This window comes from Pezoporus occidentalis, unplaced genomic scaffold (assembly GCF_034315485.1).
Source record: "Pezoporus occidentalis ecotype Australia unplaced genomic scaffold, CSIRO_AGI_Poc_V1 ctg26, whole genome shotgun sequence".
Classification (NCBI taxonomy): Eukaryota; Metazoa; Chordata; class Aves; order Psittaciformes; family Psittacidae; genus Pezoporus; species Pezoporus occidentalis.
The window spans coordinates 3,477,295-3,491,784 of NW_026914502.1; the positions used below are offsets into that span (position 1 = coordinate 3,477,295).

Below are 14,490 nucleotides of genomic sequence, written 5' to 3' on the forward strand. Positions count from 1 at the left end.
GGTTGACTGGACAGAAAATGAAGAACACAGTAGTGGTACCAGGTGGATCTTAAATTGAATATTGCTGTGTGTAATTTTATACTAGTCTACCCTCCTTTCAAACTTCCCTTCTCCACAATATGCTTATTTTCTGTCACAGCAGAGCTTTTTGTATGTAGCAGTTAGGACTGCTTGATGTAAAATCATGGACTAGTAAAACGTTATTAGGAGGAAGCGTACCAAAGTCTGTGTCTTAGAGGGGTTTCTGTGATGGCAATGATAATTTCACTGCTTGTGTTACTTAATTGGAAAACTCTTCATTTTGCAACTTAGAAAAAGCTAAGATTTGAAACTGGGGAGAGACTCATTGCCAGCAGGTAATTTCATTGACTTCTGAAAGCCAAGCATTTCCATGTTACTTCCTCACTTCCTTGAATTCCCAAAGTGGATGATTTTCTGTCCTCTGTTATCAGCTGGCTGGTATTTATGGACCTTGCATTAGCATCCTTGGCTATGTTGTGAGAAAAGTGTTTTCATATTGATGAGCTGGTCTGGATTGCATTCTTCTATGATACCATCATTACATGGGTTTTGCTAATAGCAAGCTTCAGAGCTCTTACATCCTGTTACTATTTAGTTTAACTTTTACATAGTGGGAAGGATCCACTTTTCATGTGGATTTGAATTATTTTATTTCTAGTCTCAAGCTGTCCTAAAATGTGTGCTAATTTATTTTGGCTGCTTGATTTCCTCACTCCTCCTCAGAATTTTGGCTGTTGTTTATAAGAAGTCTGTCCTTGAATGCAATTCTACTTTCGAGTAAGTGAGAAAGTTCTTTGTGTATTGGCTAGGAAGCTGAGTAGAATACATTAGAATCATGTTCAACATATGTGAAAGCTTGATTCTCTTAGTGATCTGAATTTGGACATATTTAATGTTATAGTAAAAAAGTCAACAGAAGAGCTAACTACTATAAAAAAGAAGGCATCAAAGTTATTCATCTCATCTTAAATCCTGCAGCCTGTTTCCCAAACGTGTACTTCAACATGATGGAAATATTTGATAGTGTGCAATAAGACGTGTTAGACTGAAATATATATATATATATATGTTTAATTATTATATAATTTCCTATTATCATACTGAAAGATTTTTAGCTCAAAATCTTCTTAAAAAAAAAAGCAATCAAACAACAAAAAGCAGACCAACAAACTTCCCCCATCTACCCCAAAATACAAGTGTTATCTAGATAAGTGGTGAATATTCCCACGCCTTAGGCTTTCAGTCTTGGCCTGTTATGTTGCTGTGGTATAAAGTCAAGCGAGATGTTTTATACTTGGCATGAATTCTGTTTTCAGTTAATAAAGGTGGCAAGCACAGAATTGACAGAAAATTGTTGATCTTTTGCGTTCTTGTATAAAGGTACAAATGTCTCTGATGGTTTTGCCTTTTTGTTGTGGTTTCCCTTTGCCCAGTATTATTTGTTCAGTTTTAGTCGTTTCTGAAAGCCTTGCTTATCACAATGCATTTTCCTTAGGAGGTGGGGGTTTGTTTCAACCTTTTGACTCGCGTTAATGGCAAGCATCCCTTGAGAGAAGGAACAAGGATTCTTAGAGAAGTGTCAGATAGACACCAAAAAGTAAATGAAAGTTTTTAGATCAGTGAGGTCTAATTTCCCATTCTTAAGATAAATAGCAGAAAGCATTGTGTAATGCTGAGGGATGCTTACCTATTACAGCAACAAATAAACAAAATTTGGTTTAGTATCGACTTGGCAGGGTCGTCATTGTAGCTGAATTTCTTTGGTTACGTGCTTGTTGGTAGCACTTTTCCAATATAAGAAAATTAATGTTTATACATTTCTGGCACAAAGAAATACAACTCTAAAAAGAATAATCAAATAAAAAGTCAAATACTTATTTAATGTCAATCTCTTGCTTCCAGTGGAATGAGCTTTTCACCAGGAATGTTTACTTTGTGCTTGTGCTCAGGACTTCTACTGAACTGCCAGCTGTAAATTTTTTCCCTTTTTTTCTAAATCATTAATTTCACTTAAAATTACTTGCTGAGGAAAATGCTAATTGTAATTGGTATTAGGATAATACAATGTCTGAAATGCCTGCAGATCCAGCATCTCAGCACTTACAGGAATTGAAAATACATTGTGGAGTTTTGGACTACTTCAGCATTTCAGAGTGCTTCCTAAAACCTTCATGTGCCTAACTTGAAGCTCATAGTACAATATGCTGATTTTCTGCTTGCAAATGTAGGTGTGTAGGGTTTTTAATGCATCATGTCTACACTGATCTTAGCTGGTTTAAATACTATGCTTGGCCTGTCTGTGAAGCCACTGCCACCTTTGTGGCATAATCACTGGATAAACTGGAAACTACCCCTTAGTAGTTGTTAAACTCGGAAGTGAATTTTAGCAGTTTCACAGAGGAGCAGAGGTCTCCAAAGCCTTAAGGTCCCTATATGATTTATGACAATAAACCATAGAAGGAGAGGGACAGATTGCATTAATGTTCCCAATGAAGAAGAGACTTTTTTGTGCTCACCTTCCTTTAAACATCAGAGTCCATGTTGGAGACCAAGCATGAGACCCAGATTTATAGGAAACTGGGCTTCATTCATTCTGTTGCTCGTGGGGGGGCTTGGTGGTTGCTTCTTTTTATTGAGATTGCCTGGCAACCAAAGGCAGGGAGAAAGAGGAAGAGAAGAAAAGGTTATTGACCAGTGGGTATTCTGTCAGTCAAATGCTGAAGAGTTGCATGTATTGACTATCTGAAATGTGGGTTCCTATCATAATGACCTTTTTGTCTGGAAGGGAGTTGCAGAAACTGTGCTGAATACTAAAAGCCAGTGTATGAGAGCAGGGTGATTTTTCAGTATTAGGACAAACCCTAGTTTTCAGGTAGAACTTGAATGCTGGTTCTGCAGAGGCTTATGTGAACCCCTCACAGACTGAAAAGCAATTTCACTGACAGCAACAAAAAAATCACTTCTTAAAGTTAGCTCAGAAATAAGCAACGATTTGACTGCTCTGCTCGGTGAGGGTGAGGATGAGACATCCTAGCGCACAAAGATGTTTCCATGTGGTTTCAAAGTCATTTCACTCAGTATTTTATTTCTGATTCTTCAGCACTCTATTCCCAGTCTGTGTTCTAGCACGCACAGCGGTTATGTAGTATTAGGTTGCATCCTATGTATCTTCTATTAGAATTATCAATTTATCTTAAAGGACAGTTGGACGTTGGTTGAACTGCTGCTCATACCAAATCGTACCAAATGCGTTATCATACTAGGTTTGTTAGTGGAAGATAAAATTTTAAATAAATGTTGTTAAAACTGTTGCCTGGAGTTCTCAGTGGAGTCTTGGAGTTAGCTGCAGGGGTTCCAGTGATATCTTCAAGGACTATAAACTTGTGTTTTTAGCAGGACTTTTATAGGTTAGGAGTTTTATAGCTATGTGATGCTGCAAGAGAAAACGTAGGGTTTCTGAATCATGCGTATGTGCTGTATTGTAAATCACAAAATACCCTTCAGTTTGTTAATATCAAGTCCAGAGTTTTATTTTCATTTTTTATTTGACGGATAAAAAGCCACACAATTGAAGTACATCGCAGGAAGGATGAAAGAGCTGTGGAGATAAATCGTGTTCTAGATTGCCACATTGCGAAGGAACTATTTAGTGAGACTGCTCATGACATTCTAGGAAATGACATTCACTTAGTGCATATTCACTTCTTTATATTCCCTTTTGTAAAGAAAATGGAATGAAAAAACCAAAGCCATAAGTCTGGTACACAGTGCTAGATCTGTTCTGGAAGAGAAAATCCTTTATGGCCCAACTTTTTCACTCAGTATGACAGGAGCGTATGAGTTACACCCTTTCCCTGGGGATCTCAGAGATTTTTCTATACCACTGAAAGCAGTCTCTTGTTTCCTGCCATTAACAGTATGCAAAGAAGATTTGAAAAATGAAAAGCAAACAAAAGAACACTTTCCAAAGCCAAATGACGTGCTGAGAAGGGAGTGGTGCCGTGGCACTTCTCTTCTTCATGTTTCAGAAGTGTAGAAGGTGCCTGAGGCATTAGAATCGCATAATGTAGTGGGTAATGTGAATTCAGAAGTGGTGGTCACAACTCTGTTCCTTCTGTCCCTCTTGATGATAGGAACAAACCCAGCACCCTCCTGTCACAGCCTCGCATTTCCAGCTCTCCCACCTTGCTGTCATAAAATCCCTGAAGCAATGTTATAAATCTTTTGAGTAAAAAATACTTGGATTTGTCAGCCTTATTGAACTGCTTGGAAGACATTCTCATCCCTTTGTTCTTCCAGCATTTAGAACCTGGCTAGTAATTTCTAGTCTAACCATAGCCAGGACTGATCAATACTCTGTAGCTGCACACTACTGAAAGAAAGAAATGCCACTTGGAGCGCTTATGAAGTGTAATGCCCCATGGACCAGAGTTACTCAAGTAATTGCATGTAATCGAGGTGAGAATTAGGTTTGAGTCCCATCAGTGTCTGATTTATGCAGTATAAGTACAGATCTTTCATGAAGTTGTTCTGCCAGCATCCCAACAGGTTTTCCTTTAAGTTCTCAGCCTCCCACCTCAGTATTGGATAGGGCCACTTCCTTCTTTCTTGGCTCAGGTAACCTTCTCTAGGTCTTACCAAACTTCTCTAGGTCTTACCAACCCGTGTGCACACATTTTCTGCAGCATTTCTTTGCTGTCACAGCTGTGTAGTCTTGTCTGACAGCTTTCCCTTCATCTTTCTGCTTATTCTTCTGATACCTTCTGCTTTATCTTTTCCATCTATCTGGGGGATAAAACCTTGCACTGTTGTTATTTTCGCTTAGCAAACCTTCAATAGGATGAAATTTTATATGGGAAAATGCAGTATCCTCAGAAATAGTTTTTCTGAGTTCCAGGTGGGTTTCCAAGGTAACTGAGTTTGGGTGCCCATACTTTCTTGCTGGATGCTTTCTTGGCCATTGCGTTATGTTCTTGCTCCTGCAGAAATGCTAGTGGTTGCATGATGTACTCTTTAGAATTGATTCAGTAGAAAATACCCTCCTGCACCATGCTAGTTTTCCATGGGATGGGAATAGTTTTGGGAAGCTGAAGGTGGGAGGAAGGGAAGCTGAAAGTGCAGCAGCATAAGGAAGCAGCAGCAATTGGACTCAATGTGTAAGGTGAAAAGAAGCATGTCCCTTTCACCTATCTGTTTGGCCTATGTAAAGTAAGTATCTGCCTTGCAGCTGAAATTTTCTTTTCGTGCATCTCATATCATTGTTGCATTATTCTCTTTGCATTTTGTTGTCTAAATTCCATTTTGGCTGAATTCTTCCTCACGACTTTTCAGTCTCCTGTTATTTATTATAGCTACCTGCCTTTCGCCCTGTTCGACTAGGTTTTTGCATACTAAAAATGCTATACTTTATGTATCCTAAGATACGAAGACTCATTTTAATTACAACATAGTAACTCTGAACTCCTCTTTTAGTTGATTTATCCCTACCTTCCAGCAGGTCAGAATTTTCCTTATGTGTTTAAAGTATCTTAGATACACAGTAATGAGAAGAAGAATCTCTTTTGTTCCCTACAGTAAGGGCACCTTCTCTGTAGCTTTTGTTGTAAGAAATATCTATATCTTCTGTTATAAGGAATATCACAGATTTTTTTCTGCTTTTCCTCTAAAATTTGGAAATAGGATTTATCCCATACTTAGTCCTGTTTATATATCTCTTCCTTTACTTTTGATCTCCTACCTTGTTCTGTTATTGCAGCTAGCTGTTTGCCTGCGCCAAGTAAAACTGCACTGAATACTGTAATACTGAATAGGCTGCTTGGCAATGCCACACAAGGGGTTTGCTTCCCATTGCCTCTTATCCTCTTAATAGCCAGCGTGTTTTTGTGCCAGTACTTCTCTGTAAAGCTAGCGTATTGCACTGGGTTTGTGTGACAAGGTTTTAATAACAGGGGGGCTACAGGGGTGGCTTCTTTGAGAAGCTGTCAGAAGCTTCCCGTGCCTGACAGAGCCAGTGCCAGCCAGCTCAAAGATGGACCTGGCTGAGCCCATCAGCGATGGTGGTGTGGGACTGGTGTGCTTCCATTCAGCAATACCTCGGCATTAAATGATAGACTTGAAATGTTGTTGTTTGTGTACGTGGATTACAATTGTTTCCAAGGAATTTTGTCTTCATTGCAGATGAATGGAGTGATAATTGCATGTTGTCACCTCAAGGTGAAGAACATAGCAGCAGCGATGCTACCTTTATCGTGAAACTCGTGCCTCCGTATTCAACTCTGTGTGAGCATCTTGGATAAGAAACTTCTGGGAAAAACATTGCAATGGAACTTGTTCAGAAAAATAACATCTGCCGTGGGGATGCTTTAAATTCTGCAAGTTTTGTTTCTGTCTCCCACTGGACATCTAAAATCTGTTGAGCTGATTAGAAATTATATGGAAGAGATAATAAGTAGATCACTTCTGAATAGGTGTGAGCTGCTTTAAATGTCCATAAAATGATGTTCCGTTATATAACCTTATCCAATTTCATCCAGTTGTTGTAACTGAATATTTTTGTTCAGGTAATACCTGTAGTTAAATAGGTATATCCAGCTTCATGAGAGGCAATTACAGCATCTGAATGGCTTTTTGCAACAGCATTAGATTGTTGGCTCAGGAGCCGTGCTTGTACAAGGACATCTGTCAGAGGAGAGTCCTCCACTCAGTTGTGGGAACTTGGCAGAGGCTGGGAGCCAGGGTCCAGCTGCTTCTTTTGCAGGCAAGAGCTTGTCCTTGTTTGATGGGCTGCCATGTGACTTCAAGCTCTCAAGTGGCTGTGAGTTCTAAGTGTAGTACCTTTGAGTCAGAGCATCCCTGTACTGCTAGCTCTCTTTGGCAATGTAGCATATTATGGCTTGCTGCAGCATTTCAGCTGCTGTATACACATCCAAGATTGTGTTTTTAACTCTGTAGAACTAGTCAGGAAGAGATAAGACTTGTGTATAGTCAGATCTGTAAAGTGAACTAAAATAAACGTTGTTTCAATTAAAGGAAGAGAATTTATACTGCTTTTTATCTGCTGGTTTAATAACATGATTTAAAATCACATCTTCAGTGGTTTGTGGACAATTTCATTGTGCAGACCCGCTCTTAGTCATATCAAACTTCCTAAAGTCGGGTGAGACTGAGAACTCTCAGATGCTACTCTGATGTGGCTGTTTCTTTGTTTTCCCTTTCTTTGTGTGTGTGTCTTCAATGCACATATTGTTTAGGGTGGTGAGGCACTGGAATGGGTTGCCCAAGGAGGTTGTGAATGCTCCATCCCTGGCAGTGTTCAAGGCCAGGTTGGACAGAGCCTTGGGTGACATGGTTTAGGGTGAGGTGTCCCTGCCTATGGCAATGGGGGTTGGAACTGGATGATCTTAAGGTCCTTTCCAGCCCTAACTATTCTGTGATTCTATGATTGTAAAATCAGGAAACTGTAGAGAAGGTTTACACTTGTGTGCCTCAGTTTCTTCGTCAGTATAGTGGAAATAGTACACCAAGGTCCTGCATCACATACACCTGCATAGGTAAAATGAATAATTGTTATGCTGAAAACTTGAATATAACACTGATGTGATCTGATTTTTGAGGGAAGGTGTTTTCCTGGTAGAAATTCTTCTTTGTCTCCCTCCCTCCAAAGTGGCAGTGATTTTTTTTTCATGACATACTTCATTTTATCTACCTTGCATCTCTAGTTTCTGTAGCATGCAACAGCTCTGTTTGAAGTCCTACTACTCCTCAGCTGCTCTGCATCTGGTTGCATGGGGCAGCATTTGTGGTCTTTTGTAGAGGCTGTGTAGATGGGTGATAGCGGAGCAAGGATTTCTTTAGCTGCTGTGCTACCATGTGCTCTATTATGTGCTTCATTATCATGATAGGAACTGTGCCTCTTTTGTTTGTGTAATTAACTTTGAAGCATAGAACAGAAGATGATAAGGCTGAAGGGGATGTTACCAAGGTGCATAAATGCCTGATGGCAGGATATAGAGAATATGGAGCTTGACTCTTCAGTGCCAGTGAAAGGCCAAGAGGCAATGGATGCAATCGTAAATACAGGAAATTCCATTTGAATGTAAGGACAAATGTTTTTAATCTGAGTACAAGCAAACACTGGCACAGCTGCCCAGGGAGGCTGTGAAGTCTCCATCCTTGGAGGTATTCAAAAGCTAGACTGAACAGGATCCTGAGCAATCTGCTCTCGCTGACCCTGCATGAGCAGGGGGGTGGGCTAGAAGATCTGGAAGGCTGTCTTTCAACTTTAGTAGTATTGTGAGTCCATAAAGGCATTATTCATTGCCATAAGTTCTAGCACTTTAGTGGTGAGGCATCTCAGTTTGTGTTTTAAGACATGGAAAATAGAACAGCTGCAGCTTTTGTGTGCATAAAAGCTGAAGAATGATGACCCTAAGAACCAAAACTGTTTTGGTCCTAGTTATCCATTAAGAGAAAAAGTGAAGAAAGATGCATCTCAAGTCACTTAGTTTTGTATGGTACATGGCCAACAGTAAATAGTTACCTTAAGCATCCCTATAGGATTTCTTTTTTCGTGTGATTGGTAAATATTCCTCTCTGGAAAGAGTGACTTCAGATATCAGGTAGGACTGGTACATGAGTAATTCACAAAAAGGAAACCCATTCCTTCCTTGTCTGGGCCGAGTAAGTTTATCAGCTTATGACTGATGCGAAAACAACTAATGAGTATGTATACATGAAAAATCGTTCTAGCATCATAGCCTATATAGTCCACAGAAGAATTAGGTAACCAAGATACAGTGAGTTGGTGGTAATTTTTATTAACTCTGGCAACTGTTTGTCCAAAGGACATACAACCAAGGCAAAATCAATTGTCATGCATTGAATCAATTTAAAACTAACCTTTTATTATGACTATTTGAAATTTCGGTGGGAGCCTTTGGCTTTTTGCTTGCAAGATGTTAAATTTTGTTAAATCTTTGAAATACAACTTGATTCTAACAGCGAAAACGTGATGTTGTCCTAGTAAACCTCTTCTGTTTGACATGAGTGTGGTTGTAAAGACATGATAGCATCACGATTGAAAGGACAGCACTGCATGTAATTTAAGAAAGCACAGGTTTTTAGTAATGTGAAACAGCTGTAGCATCTCTTTCATGCCACCTTGAAATATCTTGGTAAGGATTGACTCCTTAATGGTGAATTCTGTATTCATTTAATATGTTTGTATGTTTAATAGGAAAAAGAGAAGTGAAAGCTCTCCCAGACTTTGTCTATTTTATAGTGATTCCAAGCAAAGTGATGTTTGCTTTTCCACAGCTTTTGACTCTAAATGTGAATTTTTTTAATGGTGTAATCATTGGTCTTAAAATATTTCATTTTTTTCTCTGTTTTCCTTTTTTTTTCTTGTTCCAGTGGGAAGAGATTAGTGGTGTTGATGAGCATTATACTCCAATCAGAACTTACCAGGTGTGCAACGTTATGGATCACAGTCAAAACAATTGGCTGCGAACAAACTGGATTCCGCGCAATTCAGCTCAGAAGATATACGTGGAGCTCAAATTTACCTTGCGGGACTGTAATAGTATCCCCTTAGTTCTGGGCACTTGCAAAGAGACTTTCAATCTGTATTATATGGAGTCTGATGATGACCATTTGGTAAAGTTCAGAGAGCATCAGTTTACAAAGATCGACACCATTGCAGCTGATGAGAGCTTCACCCAGATGGATCTTGGGGACCGAATTCTAAAGCTGAATACAGAAGTCCGTGAGGTGGGGCCTGTCAGCAGGAAAGGCTTTTACTTGGCTTTTCAAGATGTAGGTGCGTGCGTTGCCTTAGTCTCAGTGCGAGTGTACTTCAAAAAGTGCCCTTTCACTGTCAAGAACCTCGCCATGTTTCCAGATACAGTACCCATGGACTCCCAGTCACTGGTGGAGGTGCGGGGTTCTTGTGTCAATCATTCCAAGGAGGAAGAGCCGCCCAAGATGTATTGCAGTACAGAAGGAGAATGGCTAGTGCCCATAGGGAAGTGCTTGTGTAATGCTGGCTATGAAGAAAGAGGCTTTGCGTGCCAAGGTAACAATGCCCTCCGTATTCATAGTTCAATTATTAACAGGGGCTTCACTTTATGTCCCTACTCTGTGTATTGGGTCATGTTAATTTTCTCCAAATTCTTGGCAGAATTAAATTAGTTCCTAAAATCACCATGAAAATGGGGTTTATTTAAACCTGTGTAAATAATGTCATTTGATAAAGGTCAGCAGCTGCTTTTTAGTTCATACAGTGCATAGCACATCTAATCTCTCTTACTGGTCTTGGACTTCTTTTCAGTAGATTACAATTTTCTCATATGCATTGCTTGTGTTCAAATATTTGATCTTTTTGTGTGGATTTTTGTCCTTGAACTTTGTGGCTTGATGTATAATTTTTGCTACTGAGCTGTGTTGATTAATTGGGATCGGTCGGGTAAAAAAAAACAGGTAACATGGTTTCAGGTAGCATAGTTCCTAAATGCGGATACATTTGGAAAATGAATATTTGAACTTCAAAATTGCATTTGCATGAATACTCAATTTTTCCCAAACTTTTGGTTTCTGCAAACTGTGGTTATGTGAATGCTCCCAAGAACAAGACTACGCCAGGGAGTTTGTTTTTCCGGAGATGGTCTTTTTAATGTTAGAGAAATGCATTTTATGTTCCCCTGATTTTAATATCAACTGAAATTATGAAGGTCTACATTTTGCTTTATTGTAAGAGTACATTTTGAAGTTTTGTGCGAGTTGAATCTTAGACCTCTTCTCTCAGAGCGCATCAAAGCATGCTGGCTGTGGCAGAGGGTCTTCCATTAAATAAATAAGTAAAAGTTAAATAGTAACCTCTAGAGATACCATGAATGGAAGGAGTGGTAGCTATATCCTGGGGAGGTGGGTGGGTGGGGGTGTATGCATGTTTGTATACATGTGCATATGCATGTATATTGAACCTGGTTTCAGAATAGGAGCACCGATTCTTTTTATATCAGTCCTAGAGCAAGCTTTGTCAAGCGAGCAAGTCCTGTGGAGATACTAGGAACCCACCAAACCATAGCCACTGTTGCTCAAATTAAGGTGACTTTTCTCCCAGAAAATGACAGGAAGTTGTGGAAGGAAAGGGGTAAGAGTGTGGGTTGGTTTTTGTTTTTTTTTGTGGTTGTTGTTTTGCTTTTCAATAGGTTTTAACATTGGTTTTGCCCTCGAATAAACTGGGGAGCTGAGTCTGTTGAGTATCTTTTTCTGCAGTTAGATATCGACAGTAAGAAAACCAAGTTCTACTCTTCTGTTAAGAGCTGAGTTCAGGAGCAGATATTTTATTGTTCAGAAATGCTTTATCTAGGGCCTCCTGTCGCTGCACTTAAAAGTGCTAAACTGTTAGTGATGCTGTTTTAACCACTGTACGTAGTCTTGCTTACTGTAGAGCCTGTGTCCTTGTAAATGGTTGAAAGCTGTTGGTGTAACGTTTCAGTTACACATGAGCACACAAAGCCAATCACTCCAGAAAGTGACAGACTAAAACTGAGCAAAAGTTGAACTAAATAAAGTGAAGTAAAATCAAATGTTTTATTAAAAACAGGTTTGCAAATGCTTGCGATAGGCAAGGCAGCTCCTACTGAGTTCTGCAGAGACTAGGAGTGAGTTCGCATCCATATGTGGGGGTATGTCATATGTGATTTGGAAGGCATAAAATCAGTCCATAGGACTACTATCTTTTTCTTCCTTCCTTCCAATCCTTTCTCACCAACTGTTGATCAAGGGAGTGATATATGATGAAACCATTAACAACAGTGACAGGTCCTTCTCGTTTATTCTGATTTAACATACAATGTTCTACTAACTTTTATTGTAAGTCATATTTATAAATATTTTCAGTGTGGTGTGATTGAAGTGGCACTCTAAAAGCAGTCAGTAATTCAAAACCTCCCATTTGTTGGCATCAGTAACTCAGTGGAGCTGGAAAGCTTGGAAGAGAGTTCAGTTCTGACCTCAGGCTCAAGGCAGCTCCTGCAACTTTCCTTATCTTGTTCTTCTCTCCTTCTCTTGCTCCTTCTTTTAGGGTGTTGGGGTTTAAGGGATTTTTTGTTGTGGGTGGGATTTAGATTTTTTGGAGGAAGGAGGTTTGGTTTTTGTCAGCAAAAGGCAGCCAAGTCAGGATTGTAGAATCTGAAGAAGATCCAAGATGATGTTGCAAAGCTGGGCTGGAAGGAAGGCATCATTTAGGAAAAGAGAAAAAGCTTCAGTTGAAGTTTGAAAGAGTAACAAGTAATAAACAATGTTCTCTTCCCAGTAACTGAAAACATTCAACGGCTTAATGTCTGTCACTCATCCAGTGTTCAGACTGTTGCTGATTTTGATTGCTTCCACAGCACTGATTTCAGGATTAGCAGGAGATTATCACTGATGTTTAAAATGAAGCTCTCTAATAGTATATAATCAGCCTATTTAAAATTCACTCAGAACAGCTTTTCTTGGTACTTAGAAAAATATTATGGCACAGCCATTCCCCCAAATAACACAAATTGTACTGTTGTCCCCAACTGCTTCCTTTTGTCTGCGTAGCCAGGAGACGTTGACATAAGGCTCGAGCCATTTTTTGCTGTTGGTGTACCTGTACATATAAAACCATACATGTTTATCGAATGTATCTGTATATAAATTATCAAAAGCCAAGATTGGACTATTTGCTTTACTCAGCGTATTGTTTCTTGTTGGAAAGATTGTTTTTCTATTCTGGGTCCTAGCAGCTGATAAGCATTTTACATGTACAGCAGTAGAATACCTACCTGTCAGTCAGTTAAACAAGCAAGGCCAATTTTGCTGTCACCATCCTTGTCCTCCTTATTCTGTGTGTGTGTAGACATAATTTCTCAAAAGCAAATTGTATACCTCACCTTGAGGACTTCTGGTCTGCATGGTATACTTTAGGTTAACATTCTAACACCTCTTCTAGCAAAGACTTTTGTACCTGGTCAATGTTTTGGGGGATTAGGTTTGTATAAGGTAAGATGTTTTGGGGAGTGTCTTGAAAAAGGTACTCTTTCATACCTTTTATTTCCCTTAGTTAGTATGTATGTTAGTTAACTAAATATGGTATATGTAACCCACCACAGACTTATTACAGCCTTGTTAGTGCTTGCGTTGTAGTGATTCTGTCTATTTAATCTTACTGTAATATTTCATGGTTGAGTAGGACTTCTTCCTCACAATGTCTTTCTAAAATACATCTTCATGCCATTTTGGCCAAACTACATCTTTATGACATCTTCTCTCTTAGAGTTAGTACATTTTAATTTGTTTTAATTAGGGAAAAAAAAAACAACACAAACCTGCACATTAAAACTAATGCTTTCTGGTCTCCATCCTGTTCCCCAGTCAACAAGAATGACTCTTTTCCATTGGTTCCTCATCAAACAACCAAAGCAGATCAGATCAGAGATTTGCCTGCCTTGGTGTTCTTTCTCTGACAGTGGTTAGTGGCAGATTCTAAGGAAAAGCCTAAGAAACTGTACAGAGCTGCTTTCCAGGGTACACCTTTCACCTTCTGCCAATCTACTGTTGACTTTCTAAGACTTAAATCTTGTAAGAAAAGCTATGAATAATAGATGACACGTCAACCTGTAGTCTATTTTTTGACTTCTTTATGGTGGTGAATGCCAAATCTTGTCTTATGTGGAAAACATATCTTCTTCCTATGTTTAAGCCTTGGTTTAAGTCAGTTGGATAAGGGTTTCCATGTCCTTGTATAGTGAGAAAGTAATAACTGCTCCCTTTTCAGCTTCTGTATTAACAGTTTTCAAGGTCTCTTTCATGTCTAACCTCTCCTCTCTAATACCTATTTTCCCAACTCCCTCTCTCTACTCGTGCCTTCTTATTTGGAGGACAGGCTCAATTGCTCCGTACCTCAACTTATCCTTTTTAACTGTCTCTGTACATATTGAAAGTAAGCAATGTGATTTTTATGTAAAGGGCAGCGGGGCTTGTGTGCGATATTGAAGTTGCAAGTACACCAGGAGATTATACAGTGGTGTAGTGTTGGGAACAGCCCAAAGTCCAATAAAAGAAAAGGAGCATTCACATCACCTGCCCAGTGAGTGATTTGTATGTGGAAAAGCAGAGAGGAAATAGATCTCATGATGTGAAAGTTGGTCAGTTGGGGTAACAGTATCAAAATAAATGGGAAAATATAGGATCAATGACAGAAAAAATGTCTTTAGTTCTGTAATGATCAAGAAGTCTCTTTGGGGAAGTAATGGAAGCCTTATTTCAGAAGCTGTGTTTTAAAAATGCAGTAACTGCATGGTAAAGGAAATCCTGCACTGGCAGGCTTGGACTAATAAATCTCTTCCATCCTGAATGTGTCTATTCTGTCGTTGGTTTATTTCATGCACTTCAGAAAGACCAGCTGTACATAGAGAACAGTATTTATCATGATGATGTACT

General features: G+C 39.2%; 1 protein-coding gene across 3 annotated transcripts in view; it reads left to right on the forward strand.

Annotated features, from left to right (window-relative positions):
• The window catches only part of EPHA3 (EPH receptor A3), a 216,187-nt gene that overhangs the window by 63,080 nt on the left and 138,617 nt on the right, over positions 1-14,490 (forward strand). For all 3 annotated transcript variants that reach the window (XM_062623993.1, XM_062623994.1, XM_062623996.1), the window contains one exon: positions 9,433-10,093. In XM_062623993.1, the coding sequence (XP_062479977.1) occupies positions 9,433-10,093 (661 nt within the window). The remainder of the gene's footprint in view (positions 1-9,432; positions 10,094-14,490) is intronic.